The sequence below is a fragment of the Oncorhynchus clarkii genome, chromosome 7 (genome assembly GCF_045791955.1).
Source record: "Oncorhynchus clarkii lewisi isolate Uvic-CL-2024 chromosome 7, UVic_Ocla_1.0, whole genome shotgun sequence".
Lineage (NCBI taxonomy): Eukaryota > Metazoa > Chordata > Actinopteri > Salmoniformes > Salmonidae > Oncorhynchus > Oncorhynchus clarkii.
Window position 1 is genome coordinate 41,594,333 of NC_092153.1, and position 13,837 is coordinate 41,608,169.

The following is a 13,837-nucleotide window of genomic DNA, read 5'->3' on the forward strand; positions in this document are numbered from 1 at the left end:
TCACTGCCTCTTGCGCAGGTGGACATACAGAACTCCACTGAAGAGCAGGAGGGGTACACAGGACCATGCCAGGATGAAGCAGTAGCCAAAGTGACCCATGCTTAGGTCTCTAGAGTCCTGCAGGATCTCCTTACGGTGGAACGTGAAGATGAGCGAGGCGGCAAATGATGTGAAACCTGGAGGAGCAAAGCAGACAGGGAGGGTAAATTATCTTCAGAGAATAAACGTGTGTGAATCAATAACCACAATTAACAGAGAATGAGGAAGCATCTTATCTAGGTTAATGACAAACCCTCTAAAATAATATACAGTAAGTACACACACAAAATAACTGGCTGCCATAAACTGGTAAGTTCTGGTCCAGTACAGTACCTGCGAAGACCTGACAAAGGCCTGTGAAATAGAAGAGCCCGACTTTAGACAAGGTGAAGAGCTGACCCAGGAAGACCAGGAAGGAGATAGAGGAGAAGACCACAGAGAAGACCATCAGGGCTTGGACAGCCTGCAACCAGTCTGGAGGAACAAGAGATGAGCCATAAGACTCCATGTCGTTGGGACAACACATAGACACATTGAGTATAAAGACTACATTGGAAACACAAAACACAAACATCATGCACATGATCACTCAAAGGCATAATTACACAGAATAACGATGGGAAGCATGAAGTGACATGAAGTGACATCCTCATTCACATGTAGACTAGATCCTAAAGACCACACGTAGCCTGGATAAAACGTCCTATTTTATTTACCATTTTCATTAGAGGCAGCACACAGCCAGTTTCCCGTTGCGTTGTCATGAATGCAGTTATACCAGAGGTCTGTGATCTCAGCATCGGTCCAGACCCACCAGGACTAGAGCGAGACACACAATAGAAGAAAGGTTTAGTTCAGCAGGCAATCTGCCCATATCATAAAAGTGGGTTGGCTACGTCCCACTGTTGGATTCCTTCAGAGCTTTCGATGTGATTGGATATCCATAAATCAAATTCCTGCATATTATATAAGGTCCCGGTAGGTTTATCTTAAGCACCATAGTGCTATCTGTAGGTTGATATTCAACGTTGTTGTGGTTGCTCTCTTCAGCCTTTGATACTCATATCAGCAACATATGCCAGGAAAAGGGAGTGCTGCAGAGTCGGATTTGGTATTTTGGTATTTTATTAGGATCCCCATTAGCTGTTGCGAAAGCAGCAGCTACGCTTCCTGGGGTTCACGCAAAACAAGAAACATGACATATTACAGAACATTAATAGACAAGAACAGCTCAAAGACAGAACTACATACATGTAAAAATGGCACACATGGCCTACATATCAATACATACACACAACATAACTAGGTCAAATAAGGGAGAGTCGTTGTGAGGTGTTGCTTTATCTGTTTCAAAAAAAGGTTGCTGTTCATTTAAGCAATATGAGATGGAAGGGAGTTCCATGCAATAATGTCTCCATAAAGTTATGTACACTTTCTTGAATTTGTTCTGGATTTGGGGACTGTGAAAGACCCGTGGTGGCATGTCTGGTGGGGTAAGTGTGTGTGTCAGAGAAAAAGCATTGTATTTGGGCAAACACAATTTTTACAATAGTTTGCTAAGAGCTGGCAGAAACGTCTGCTGTTAGAACCAGTAAAGGTTGTTTTACCACTCTTCTTGGGTAGCAGAATTCCTTTGGCTTCCCTCCATGCCTGAGGACAATTTTGTATATATTATTTTTTTTATTTAACCTTTATTTAACTAGGCAAGTCAGTTAAGAACAAAGTCTTATTTACAATGATGGTCTACATAGGCTAAACCTGGACGACGCTGGGCCAATTGAGCACCGCACAATGGGACTCCCAATCATGGGACTCCCAATCACGGTCGGTTGTGATACAGCCTGGATTCAAACCAGGGTCTGTAGTGATGCCTCTAGCACTGAGATGCAGTGCCTTAGACCGCTGCACCATTCGTGAGCCCCCCGAATGGTGCAGCGGTGCAACTCCCTCTAGACTCTGATTAAAGATATGACAGATAGGAGTGGCCATAGAGTAAGCTACCATCCTCAGTAGCTTTCCATCTAAGTTGTCAATGCCAGGAGGTTTGTTATTATTGATTGATAACAATAATTGTTCTACCTCTCTCACACTAACTTTGTTAGTTGTTGAGATTGGCTAACAGTGGAGAGTGTCTCACCTTCTCCATGGTAGCGATGAACAGCATGGCCAGAGTGAGCAGATGCAGCACAGTCACAGACATGAGCAGGAGAACCATGATGGCTGCTGCTGGGGGCTTCCACTGAGGCCACACCCAGGGGTCCTGGACATAGACAGAGTCTTGAGATAGTTGCCTGAAATACTCTCGCTCTCTCTCTCTCTCTCTCTCTCTCGCTCTCTATCGCTCTCTCTCTCTCTATCGCTCTCTCTCTCTATCGCTCTCTCAGGGGGAAACATATTCACTTTCATCATGCTCCTCAACATATGCCTGCAGTGATTATCTCTCTCTGCCTATCTATCAACCCACCACAGGCATCTTAGTCAGGGGAATAAGTCAGGGGAATCTAGAGAGCCTGAACTGCGTTTGAAGAACATAGCAGAGCTATCCCGTCACTTGTCTGAAACCCCTGTCTGCTGCTACTATTATTACTATTATCATTTCAATCAGACTAGAAACATGTACAGTTGAAATCGGAAGTTTACATACACCTTAGACAAATATATTTAGACTCGGTTTTTCCTGACATTTAAACCTAGTAAAAATTCCTGGTCTTAGGTCAGTTAGGATCACCACTTTATTTGAAGAATGTGAAATGTCATAATAGCAGTCAAGATAATTATTTATTTCAGCTTTTATTTCTTTCATCACATTCCCAGTGGGTCAGAAGTTTACATGCACTCAATTAGTATTTGGTAGCATTGCCTTTAAATTGTTTAACTTTGGTCAAACGTTTCGGGTAGCCTTCCACAAGCTTCCCACAATAAGTTGGGTGAATTTTGGCCCATTCCTCCTGACAGAGCTGGTATAACTAGGTTAGTAGATCTCCTTGCTCGCACTTTGTTGGCCTTAAGCCATTTTGCCACAACTTTGGAAGTATGCTTGGGGTCATTGTCCATTTGGAAGACCCATTTGCGACCAGGCTTTAACTTCCTGACTGACGTCTTGAGATGTTGCTTCAATATATCCACATAATTTTCCTACCTCATGATGCCATCTATTTTGTGAAGTGCACTAGTCCCTCCTGCAGCAAAGCACCCCCACAACATGATGCTGCCACCCCCGTGCTTCACGGTTGGGATGGTGTTCATTGGCTTGCAAGCCTCCCCCTTTGTCCTCCAAACATAACAATGATCATTATGGTCAAACAGTTCTATTTTTTGTTTCATCAGACCAGAGGACATTTCTCCAAAAAGTATGATCTTTGTCCCCATGTGCAGTTACAAACCGTAGTCTGCCTTTTTTATGGCGGTTTTGGAGCAGTGGCTTCTTCCTTGCTGAGTGGCCTTTCAGGTTATGTCGATATTGGCCTCATTTTACTGTGGATGTAGATACTTTTGTACCTGTTTCCTCCAGCATCTTCACAAGGTCCTTTGCTGTTGTTCTGAGATTGTTTTGCACTTTTCGCACCAAAGTACATTCATCTCTAGGAGAAAGAACACGTCTCCTTCCTGAGCGGTATGACGGCTGCGTGGTCCCATGGTGTTTATACTTGCGTACTATTGTTAGTACAGATGAACGTGGTACCTTCAGGCGTTTGGAAATTGTTCCCAAGGATGAACCAGATTTGTGGAGGTCTACAATTTTTTTTCTGAGGTCTTGCCTGATTTTGTTTGACTTTCCCATGATGTCAAGCACAGGGGCACTGAGTTTGAAGGTAGGCCTTGAAATAAATCCACAGGTACATCTCCAATTGACTCAAATTATGTCAATTAGCCTATCAGAAACTTCTAAAGCCATGACATCATTTTCTGGAATTTTCCAAGCTGTTTAACCGCACAGTCAACTTAGTGTATGGAAACTTCTGACCCACTGGAATTGTGATACAGTGAATTATAAGTGAAATAATCTGTCTGTTAACAATTGTTGGAAAAAGTTTTAATGACTCCAAACTAAGTGTACGTAAACTTCCGACCTCAACTGTATGTAGACGTATGCCTTTCCTGTGAGCCTGTGCACATATATACAGATGTCTAGAAGCAATGCAGGACAAGGTTATATCCCATCCCCATCATCATACTGTAAATAATCTAATATGCATCACCATTCAACAACAAATGGCTGGAATAAGAGTATTTCTTGAGAGGAGTTCATTTCGCAGTCTCCTCTAGCTTGCCCATTCAAGCTGGCCCATTCTGACAGCGCCTGTTTATGGGATGAATGCCAATGGAGGACTAGGTTCAGACATTCAGTTGCAGAATAGAGCAGACTGTGTGTGTGTGTACTGTTCTTCTCCTTTCTAAATTCAAATACAACACATACATGTTCCCCTGCGTGAAATAGTGAGAGGGAGATTTTTTTCCATTAGATTGGTGATGACTATTCTAAAAGGTATGTGTCTCGTCACATTCTTTATCGGGTTGGCATTAGGCTTTTTCACTGCTGAGGTAAACTGTACTGTTTATGTAGTACTTACCTAGTACGAAGAGGAGCAAACCTGAGGAATTAACATAGTAGGAGGGAGAATGTACAGTTATGAATATAGCTACTGTTCCCTGAAGGAGGGAATGAGGCAAAAAAATACTATGGGGAGTCAACGACCAATCATATTCTCCTTAAGAAAACTGAAATCACTCCCAATGGGCCAATTGATGCCGAGACAGCCCTCGGAAGCCCCGCCTTCCTGGCTATAATACAGATGCTCGCATGTATTTCCTCAATTCAGTACCACTTTTCAGCAAGCCCAAACCCCCTGACGGCGCCGGGCCAAAATATGTTATACCTCGCTCCCTCCTTTAGGGAACAGTAGTAGGTCTTCTTGTTGCTCACGTAGCTGAGTGAGACTGTCCCTCTGTTCTCGTGGCTCAGATGGGAGTCTGGGACGAACCTGTACTCTCTGAAGGTCTCCCACTCGTCTGGAGTTGTGTCCCATCTGGCCTGGCTGGAGAGGAAGGGACTGGGTGGAGAGGAGTGTTGTCTTGGCAGCTCCCTCAATAAGAGGCTGAAGGTCGTTTTCTTTCCCATGTGAATACTGTGCATACTGTGCATACTGTGAATACTGTGAATACTCTGCTGAGGTACTACAACTAGGATAAGGTTAGGCATGGCGCCGTGGATGATCAGAGTAAACACTTTAACCAGGTTTGAACGGACCACAATGTAGTGGAGGGCTAAAGGTGTATTATTCTTAGGTTGCTGGTTTGGTATGGGCGTGCTTGCATCTGGGCCTCGGTCAGGATGCATTGATGGGAAGACACAGTGAATAGTTGACTTGCAGTTTACTTCAAGATAGACCGTATGTAACAACACCGTATGAAGGCAGCACAGCATGTACAGAGCTACGGCTTGACACAAGGCACACTTGGGTGTGAAGGCGTGTGTGGATGTGTGTGTATGTGTGGTTTTCCTATAGGAGGAAGCAGATAACTAAAGTGCCATCAAAATCAGGAATGATATACAGCTATTATACAATGACATTGCATGACAAATATGGACTATATGACATCCCTATAACAGGTTATTACACATGAAAGGCTTAAACTAAAGCACCACTAGTTGGCAATAACACATGAATGACTACACCATTACTAATAACCGAATGGATGGAATCTCACTGAATCCCATAAAGACGGAAAGGGTGGGACACAACACAATCACCGAAGTAACATGCGCCGGCGCCATGTTAGGCTTGACTAACTACGAAATGCTAACTGGATTAATACACTGGAAAGGCACGCTAAAGTGCTATCTTAACCCAAATAGTGTGCAAAAGCATACATCCATTTAATAGACGGGTGTACGATAACTCCTCATGCAGTATGACTGAAATGACGGTTATTGTTGTGACCCGTTGTCCACTAATAAAGGACTACCACGGACAAATATCAGACCAACTGTAACAACTTACAGACATAGGCACATAGGTTTGTTTTTAGGAAGACACAAATACATTTAAATGACAGAGACATACAAGCGCCATAGATGAACTAGTCAATCCAATGTACCACCGCACCAAGTCCGAATGACAATCACATTCCTCAGTAAGAAGATCCTGGGGTTTCAAGCTGTTCTGGAGAGAATTCCAAGACCACCGAGCTGAGTAGTTAAAACACTTTTTTGCAATGATCCGTTCTGATTTTAGGGACCGTTAGAAGTAAGTAGGAGTGAGACTGTAACTGGTATTTATGTTCTGACCTTGTCAAATAAGAACAGAGATCAAGTGACAGTCTTCCAAAAATGGCCTTATTGATCATAGCATACCAATGTTAAAGCCGATGTAGAGTCAGCGAAGACCAGCTGACAGCACTATAGAGGTCACAGTGGCGTGTCAGACGCTTTTGGTCGGTAATAAACCTAAGAGCTGCGTGATACACGGAATCAAGTGCCTTCAGGGTAGTGCTTGAGGTCTGCATATAAATACCATCACGGTAGTCGAAGATAGACAGGAATGTACACCGTAGCAGCTCTTATCTGGCCTCCAAAGAAAAACAAGCCTGGAAAAAAACTGTTCTCAATTTGATCTTCTTTACCAGGCCCTCAACATGATTAGTGAAGCTCAGCTTCTCATCCGCCCAAACTCCTAGATATTTGTCTTTACTTGCTCTGTAGACTTCCTTTTCAAGGTAGTAATGACGTGATTTTCAGAGTGTTTAGTATTGGAAAAATAACATGTATTTTGTTTTAGAGCAATTCAGAACAAGCTTCAAATCATACAGATTCTGTTGAATGATGTTAAAAGCCATTTGAGTTTGTTTTTAAGCCAAAGTCAAACTACTGCCGCTTGAATAGAGAACAGTGTCATCCACATAAAAATGTACATCAGCTGTCTCAATGTCTCCCAATGTTGTTGATGTAGATACTTAATGACAGTGGACCTAAAATTGATCCTTGAGGCACACCTCTAGGATGTCAGATTTACAACTACTTGCCAAGATTTGGAAGGATTATTCAGATTATCAGCAGTAGATTTGAGATAGTGGTCTGCTTACACCAGTTTTCAGTCAGAACTTGCATGTAAGCGGTAACTAAGGGAATTATGCTATACACATGTTCTCTATGCATATGCACAATATGAAGTGCTAATGCACTAACCATGCTACAGATACACAATGCTAGCTTACTTAGTTTATTAACACATTTAGCTGCTGACTACACGGGATTACACAGAGTAAACTCTGAGGGAAATATTATGTGCTAAACTCGACATGTGCATGACTAATATAATGTAAACAGTGACATGAAATGCAACATACTGTTCAATAACACACACTTAAAGCTGCAATATGTACCTTTTTGGGAGACCTGACCAAATTCACATCTGTGTTATAGATCTGTCATTCTCATTGAAAGCAAGTTTAAGAAGCGGTAGATCTGTTCTATGTGCACTATTTCTATGCTTACAGTTCATAAGTTTAGTTTTTGCATATTTTTTGTGTGATTTTGTACACCAGCTTAAAACAGCTGAAAATACAATATTTGTGCTTATGAAAAATATATTTCACAACGGTTTAGATGGTACAATGATTCTCTATCACCCACGTTGAGAGATCCAGGAAGATACGTCGCCCTGGGCGACAGGAAATGCGCACTGCTCCATACGAGCAGATAACAGGCCATGTGTAGGAGTGAGAGAGACCGTGCCACCCCCATGCCTGTTGATGTACACCACCACCGCCCTGTTGTTGGACCTTACCATCACATTCTGGCCTTCCAACATCGAAAGGAAACGCCTCGGCGTTAGCAAAACAGTCAGAAGCTCTAGGTAATTGATATGCTGCGCTCTTTGCGCTGTTGACCAAATCCCTCTTTCCGAGTAGCCCACACACAGCGCTCCCCATCCCAGTAAGGATGCATCTGTCGTGATCACCCTGCTGAACACTACCTGGCCCATGAGAATCCCCTGCAACAGCAGTCACGGGTCCCTTAGGCACCACGGGGATACCTTGAACCCAACACTGAAACAGACGCATCAACAGAAGTCCCAGAGACACCAGAGCTATCATAGAGGTCATCAGACCCAATAACCGCAGGCACAAGCGAAAAGGCACAGAGTGCTCTAGCTGAAACCTTGCCAGACAGAGCCGGTATGCAATCCTCCTCTGTTGGGACAAAAATGCATGATTCAGAACCGAGTCCAGAACGAGACCCAGAAACTGAATGCGCTTAGCCGGCGTCAAACAACTTTTCTTGTGATTCACTATGAACCCCAGAGACTGAATATGGGAAACCAATGTGTGGAGCTCCTCTGGTTCCCTCGACACCGCTACGACCAGCCAATCACCCAGATAGGCCAATACTCATATCCCTGGCACCACACCGGTGCCAAAGCCAGCACCACCACAACAGAAAACGTGCGGGTGATAGGGAGAGCCCGAAAGGCAGGACCAGAAACTCATAGGCCACACCCTCGAAATGAAACCTCAGAAACTTTCTGTGAGGAGGATGTTTAGCCACATGAAAATACGCATCCTACAGATTTACGGATTTGAACCAATCGATGGGACGCACAGACAACAATAGCCGGAGGAGTGTGAGCATTTTGAACTTGCAAACCTCGAGGTGCTTGTTTAAAAACACAGAAGTCCAGGATGGGACACAACGTTCCATCTCTCTTGGGAACTAAGAAGTACCGGCTGTACCAACCGCTCTGTACTTCAGACATAGGGACCACCCGAATAGCCTGCTTTTGAAGGAGAGAGGAAATCTCTCTCAAGATAGACGCTAGGACCTCGGGGACCATTGACATAATGATGCCACGAAAAGGAGGAGGATGCACAGCGAACTGCAGACAGTACCCCCTCGTCGCCATCCTCATTAACCAGTGAAACTGTGCATGCCAGCCACTGGACAGATCACGCTGCCAGTTTCCTAAACATTATCTCCTGAATGACTGGGATAAAAAAAAAAAAATGTCATGCTTGTTTTCATATCCACCACAACCGTGCGTCTGAATGTGAGGAATGCACACACCTGGACGATACCACACTCTCAATACCCCTGAACACCGAGGAATCTTGGGTAGAAACAATGTGCTTTCATGGTACTGCCGTTCTGATACCCGGCTCACACCGGGTTCGGGGACTTTGGCAACAAGTAACTTGCCCCCATTGACCAAGCCACTTGGGAGCACTGTTGTCGCCGTAAATTCTTGGGAAGGGCCCCAAAAACATACCTCCTCCAGCTAGGGTTGTGAGGTCTGCTTCTTTCACCCTGGTCTCCTTTGACCAAGCATGGCGCCTGTGCCAAGACGTCCAGAACCTCGAAGCCGCCCCCTGGCCTGGAGCATCCTGCCTCTGGCCTAGACGCTTCCCATCACGCCTCGGGAACTGCCGAGGTGCCCCGGTGAAGGATCTTCATTGGAAAAAGACCCGTAGATCTGCGTCCTGTTTTTGTTTCTCCCTGAAAGGGGCCTGTTAGAACTCCATAGCCAAGCTAAACAACCTTTTGGTGAAACTGGCTCATCAAAATACATACGCCTGTCCCTCTCAGGAATCCAGGACAATGTCAACCAGAGGTGGCGCTGAGCCACCAGCGCTGCTACCATACTTTCCCCCCAACTAGGATAGTACAGTGGGACAGACGCAGCACAAAATCAGCCGTAGCACGGATTTTGTTGAGAAGCTCTGAAACTGGCTTCCCCACCTCCACAGTCGCATTCAGCTCCTGCAGCAAATTGCAGCAAATTGATATGATACATCTGCAGCATTGTGACCACATTCAATGACCGGGCCGGCACACCCCTCCCCCTGGTACACTTTGTCCATCTGATCTGCCGGCACGGTTTATTCGGAAGCACCCTGCTAGGATTAGCCCCGTTGTTAGCATCTGGAGCTCAGTTTCTCACCAGTTTTCCATCCATCAGACTGCAAATGTGGCCCCGCCCTCTTCATACCCTCTACAATCACTAACTCGCCATAACCTGGTAGCACCAGCCTGGCTGAATGAGGGGAATCCCAGGTCGCCTTTAGCTCATCTGCAAAAATCTTTATACAGGGGTAAGTGATGCTTCACCGCGCTGAAGGGACAGGAGGTAAATACCTTCTCCCAAACCTGGAGGAACTCTGGGGAGAAGACACCCAATCCATCTCCAGGTGATCTGCCACCCGACGACACAACTCCATCAAAGGTGCATTAACGACCAATGGTTCACTCTCCACCACCAAATCCAAAGCTGGGGCTTTAGGCTGCCCCAGAGCTGCCCTTGAGCCAACCAGGCTTGTAAGACCCTTCACTGGTTTCATCGGAAGACCCTTCACTGGTTCATCGTAAGACCCTTCACTGGTTTCATCGTAAGACCCTTCACTGGTTTCATCGGAAGACCCTTCACTGGTTTCATCGGAACACCCTTCACTGGTTTCATCGTAAGACCCTTCACTGGTTTCATCGTAAGACCCTTCACTGGTTTCATCGGAACACCCTTCACTGGTTTCATCGTAAGACCCTTCACTGGTTTCATCGGAACACCCTTCACTGGTTTCATCGTAAGACCCTTCACTGGTTTCATCGGAACACCCTTCACTGGTCCGAGCCAAAGGCCTACTGAGCGTATTTCCACCCCAGGCAAACAGGACAACACTTGTGAGTATGCCCTGGGGTACGGTCGGAGGTGAAAACTCAGCTGGTTAGCCTTTACTCATACCACTGGCCATCTTACTCAAGCAAGGAAGCACTGGCTACACAAGCAGAGCAGAAAGTAGTGGGTTTTTAACAAACAAAAATCCTACCCAAGCAAGGAAGCATTAGCTGAACAAGCAGAGCAGAAAGAACAGAAAGAAGTTGACGTTTATCAAACACAAAAACCGATACCAACACCCAAAACTCATAACATTTAGTGGTACCAGTACTCTCTCCCCAATAACAGACACCTAAGTTGAAGCCGAAAATCGTAATCTTTGTGTCCTTGAAAAGTTTGTAGATTGTGTGACCCTTTCTCCCTTTAGGTGAGCTGAAGAGCGAAGAATTGAGGAAATGAATGTGAGCCTGGTATTATAACCAGGAAGGCTTCCGAGGGCAGGCTCAGCATCCATTGGCCTGTTGGGCGTGATTTCAGTTTTCATCAGGTGAATATGATCGGTCATTGACATTGACTCCCCATAGTATGTTATACCGAGTGAGTGACTGAAAGGGAACTGTTGCGTGAAAACAAAGTACATTGACTCTGATAACATTACACTCTAGATTGATAACAATAACAATTATACTCAATTACATACTTTCACTGATTCTTAAAAGTATCTATTTCAAAACACACATAATGATGTTGGTATATAGTATATTTGTGTCACTGTTAAATCAATATCTAAATCATAGATATCACTATAACCAAAGATTTATCAAGACTGTCAAGTCAAGTTCAAAGCCTTGATATTGCAACTTACCTTAGATTGCAAATTTCAGTTCCTGGGGCCAAGTGGCTGGTTCTGTAACCCTCAGTAGCCCTGTCTTCTGCTGCAATCGGGCTTTTCTCACAGATGCCAATCTCCTCCCCCTCTACTCTTAGTCTTCTCCCACACTCGGTCTCCAAAATGTAGAGAAAGACAGGGGTTGGAATGCAGAGTGGGATACAGGGGGAGTTTTAAACTTCCATTTCCTCTGCCCTCCCCCAAAGTCTACAGTCTGGACCAACTGACTAAAAATGACTACTGACTACCCACTGCACAGGACCCACCCACAGTCATGAACCGAGTCAATCACATGAAAAGCTACATATTGTAAACATTACATTCGTATGTTGGCATGGTATACATACAATGGGGAATAATTAATTCTTTGCTTTCGACCTGTTCCATAACCCTACAGCAAATTGTAAGAGTAGAAGGATGTAATGTATGTGTTCAGTGTCAGTTTATAGAGAGAAGGATCTCTAAAGTCACACTATAGTTGAGTAGACTACCAGTTTAAAGTGATCCATTGCTTTGATCTAGGGGCAACTGTGTGGGAATATGGGAGATGTACTGTATAACCCATTCTGGGTTAGTCTGTCTCTAGTACAGTACAGCTACTGTTGCCAGGCTGGATTCAGTCAATGGGAGGAAATTACTTCTCATTAGAGACCACTTTTGATTCCTAGTGAGTGGGAAAACTGAGACCACACAAGAAACCTAAACAAGTAGGCTAAAAGTTAACACAATAAGACAAACAAAAATGTTTTCACGAAATCTGCGTTATTTGAATGTAAAGGCAATATTTGACAACAAACATACAATAAAATAGAACAATCTAAAAAGACACCAAATTAACAAATGTACATTTTTCCATAAAGTGCCTTGATAAAATTCAATGTAATTCAATTCCATTAAACTGATCACTGATGTTTATTTTTGGATATAATGACCCCCTATTTTGATCTGAATTGCAGCTTGGTCTATGGTTGCATACAGGTTTTTTGTTGTTGTTGAAAAATTCCATAATATAGCTGCAGTAGTAGTGGAATGATAGTGTTTCACAGTATTACTAACCCTCCAGTGATGTGATTGGCTGTGATATTCACTTATTGATGTCTCCCAACAGAGCTGCATCTGTTGTCAAAATGGGAAAGCTGCTTGTGGCTGTGTTATCTAGTGGAAATTGGGTCAAGTGGACAATGTAGAAATTCTGCTAAATTCTAGGTTTAGCACCTTTAAATTGGGAATTCAGAGGTGGGGGAGCCCTATTTGGAGGGGTTAGGTTAAGGTTTGAGCCAGTGTTGAACATAATGGTTATGCCAATATTAGGCTGATACTAGGGTTAGGGTTGAACTGGGGTGTAGGCATGAAGCTATGGTTAAGTTAGGATTGAACTGGGGTGTAGGCATGAAGCTATGATTAAGTTAGAATTGAAGTGGGGTGTAGGCATGAAGCTAGGGTTAAGGGAGGGTTGAAGTGGGATGTAGGCATGAAGCTAGGGTTAAGGTAGGGTTGAAGTGGGGTGTAGGCATGAAGCTAGGGTTAAGGTAGGGTTGAAGTGGGGGTGTAGGCATGAAGCTAGGGTTAAGGTAGGGTTGAACTGGGGTGTAGGCATGAAGCTAGGGTTAAGTTAGGGTTGAAGTGGGGTGTAGGCATGAAGCTAGGGTTAAGTTAGGGTTGAACTGGGATGTAGGCATGAAGCTAGGGTTAAAGTGGGTGTAGGCATGAAGTTAGGGTGAACTGGGGTGTAGGCATGAAGCTACGATTAAGGTAGGGTTGAAGTGGGGTGTAGGCATGAAGTTAGGGTGAACTGGGGTGTAGGCATGAAGCTACGATTAAGGTAGGGTTGAAGTGGGGCGTGGGCATGAAGTTAGGGTTAAGGGAGGGTTGAAGTGGGATGTAGGCATGAAGCTAGGGTTAAGGTAGGGTTGAAGTGGGGTGTAGGCATGAAGCTAGGGTTAAGGTAGGGTTGAAGTGGGGGTGTAGGCATGAAGCTAGGGTTAAGGTAGGGTTGAACTGGGGTGTAGGCATGAAGCTAGGGTTAAGTTAGGGTTGAAGTGGGGTGTAGGCATGAAGCTAGGGTTAAGTTAGGATTGAACTGGGATGTAGGCATGAAGCTAGGGTTAAAGTGGGTGTAGGCATGAAGTTAGGGTGAACTGGGGTGTAGGCATGAAGCTACGATTAAGGTAGGGTTGAAGTGGGGTGTAGGCATGAAGTTAGGGTGAACTGGGGTGTAGGCATGAAGCTACGATTAAGGTAGGGTTGAAGTGGGGTGTAGGCATGAAGTTAGGGTGATCTGGGGTGTAGGCATGCAGTTAGG

The 13,837-nt window shown here is 44.5% G+C and overlaps 1 protein-coding gene across 2 annotated transcripts; it reads right to left on the minus strand.

Moving 5' to 3' along the window:
- Nucleotides 1-11,606, minus strand: LOC139414242 (epithelial membrane protein 3a (MAM blood group)). 2 transcript variants are annotated; one of them, XM_071162140.1, is made up of 5 exons: nt 11,512-11,606; nt 2,177-2,299; nt 756-858; nt 373-513; nt 1-176 (listed from the first exon to the last, which is right to left on the minus strand). In XM_071162140.1, the coding sequence occupies exons 2-5, from the start codon at nt 2,252-2,254 to the stop codon at nt 1-3; spliced, it is 498 nt and encodes a 165-aa protein (XP_071018241.1). In that variant the 5' UTR covers nt 2,255-2,299; nt 11,512-11,606. The 2 variants fall into 2 exon arrangements, with proteins under 2 accessions (XP_071018241.1, XP_071018242.1); XM_071162141.1 differs by lacking the exon at nt 11,512-11,606 and adding an exon at nt 4,611-4,631.
- Nucleotides 11,607-13,837: the final 2,231 nt, after the last annotated feature.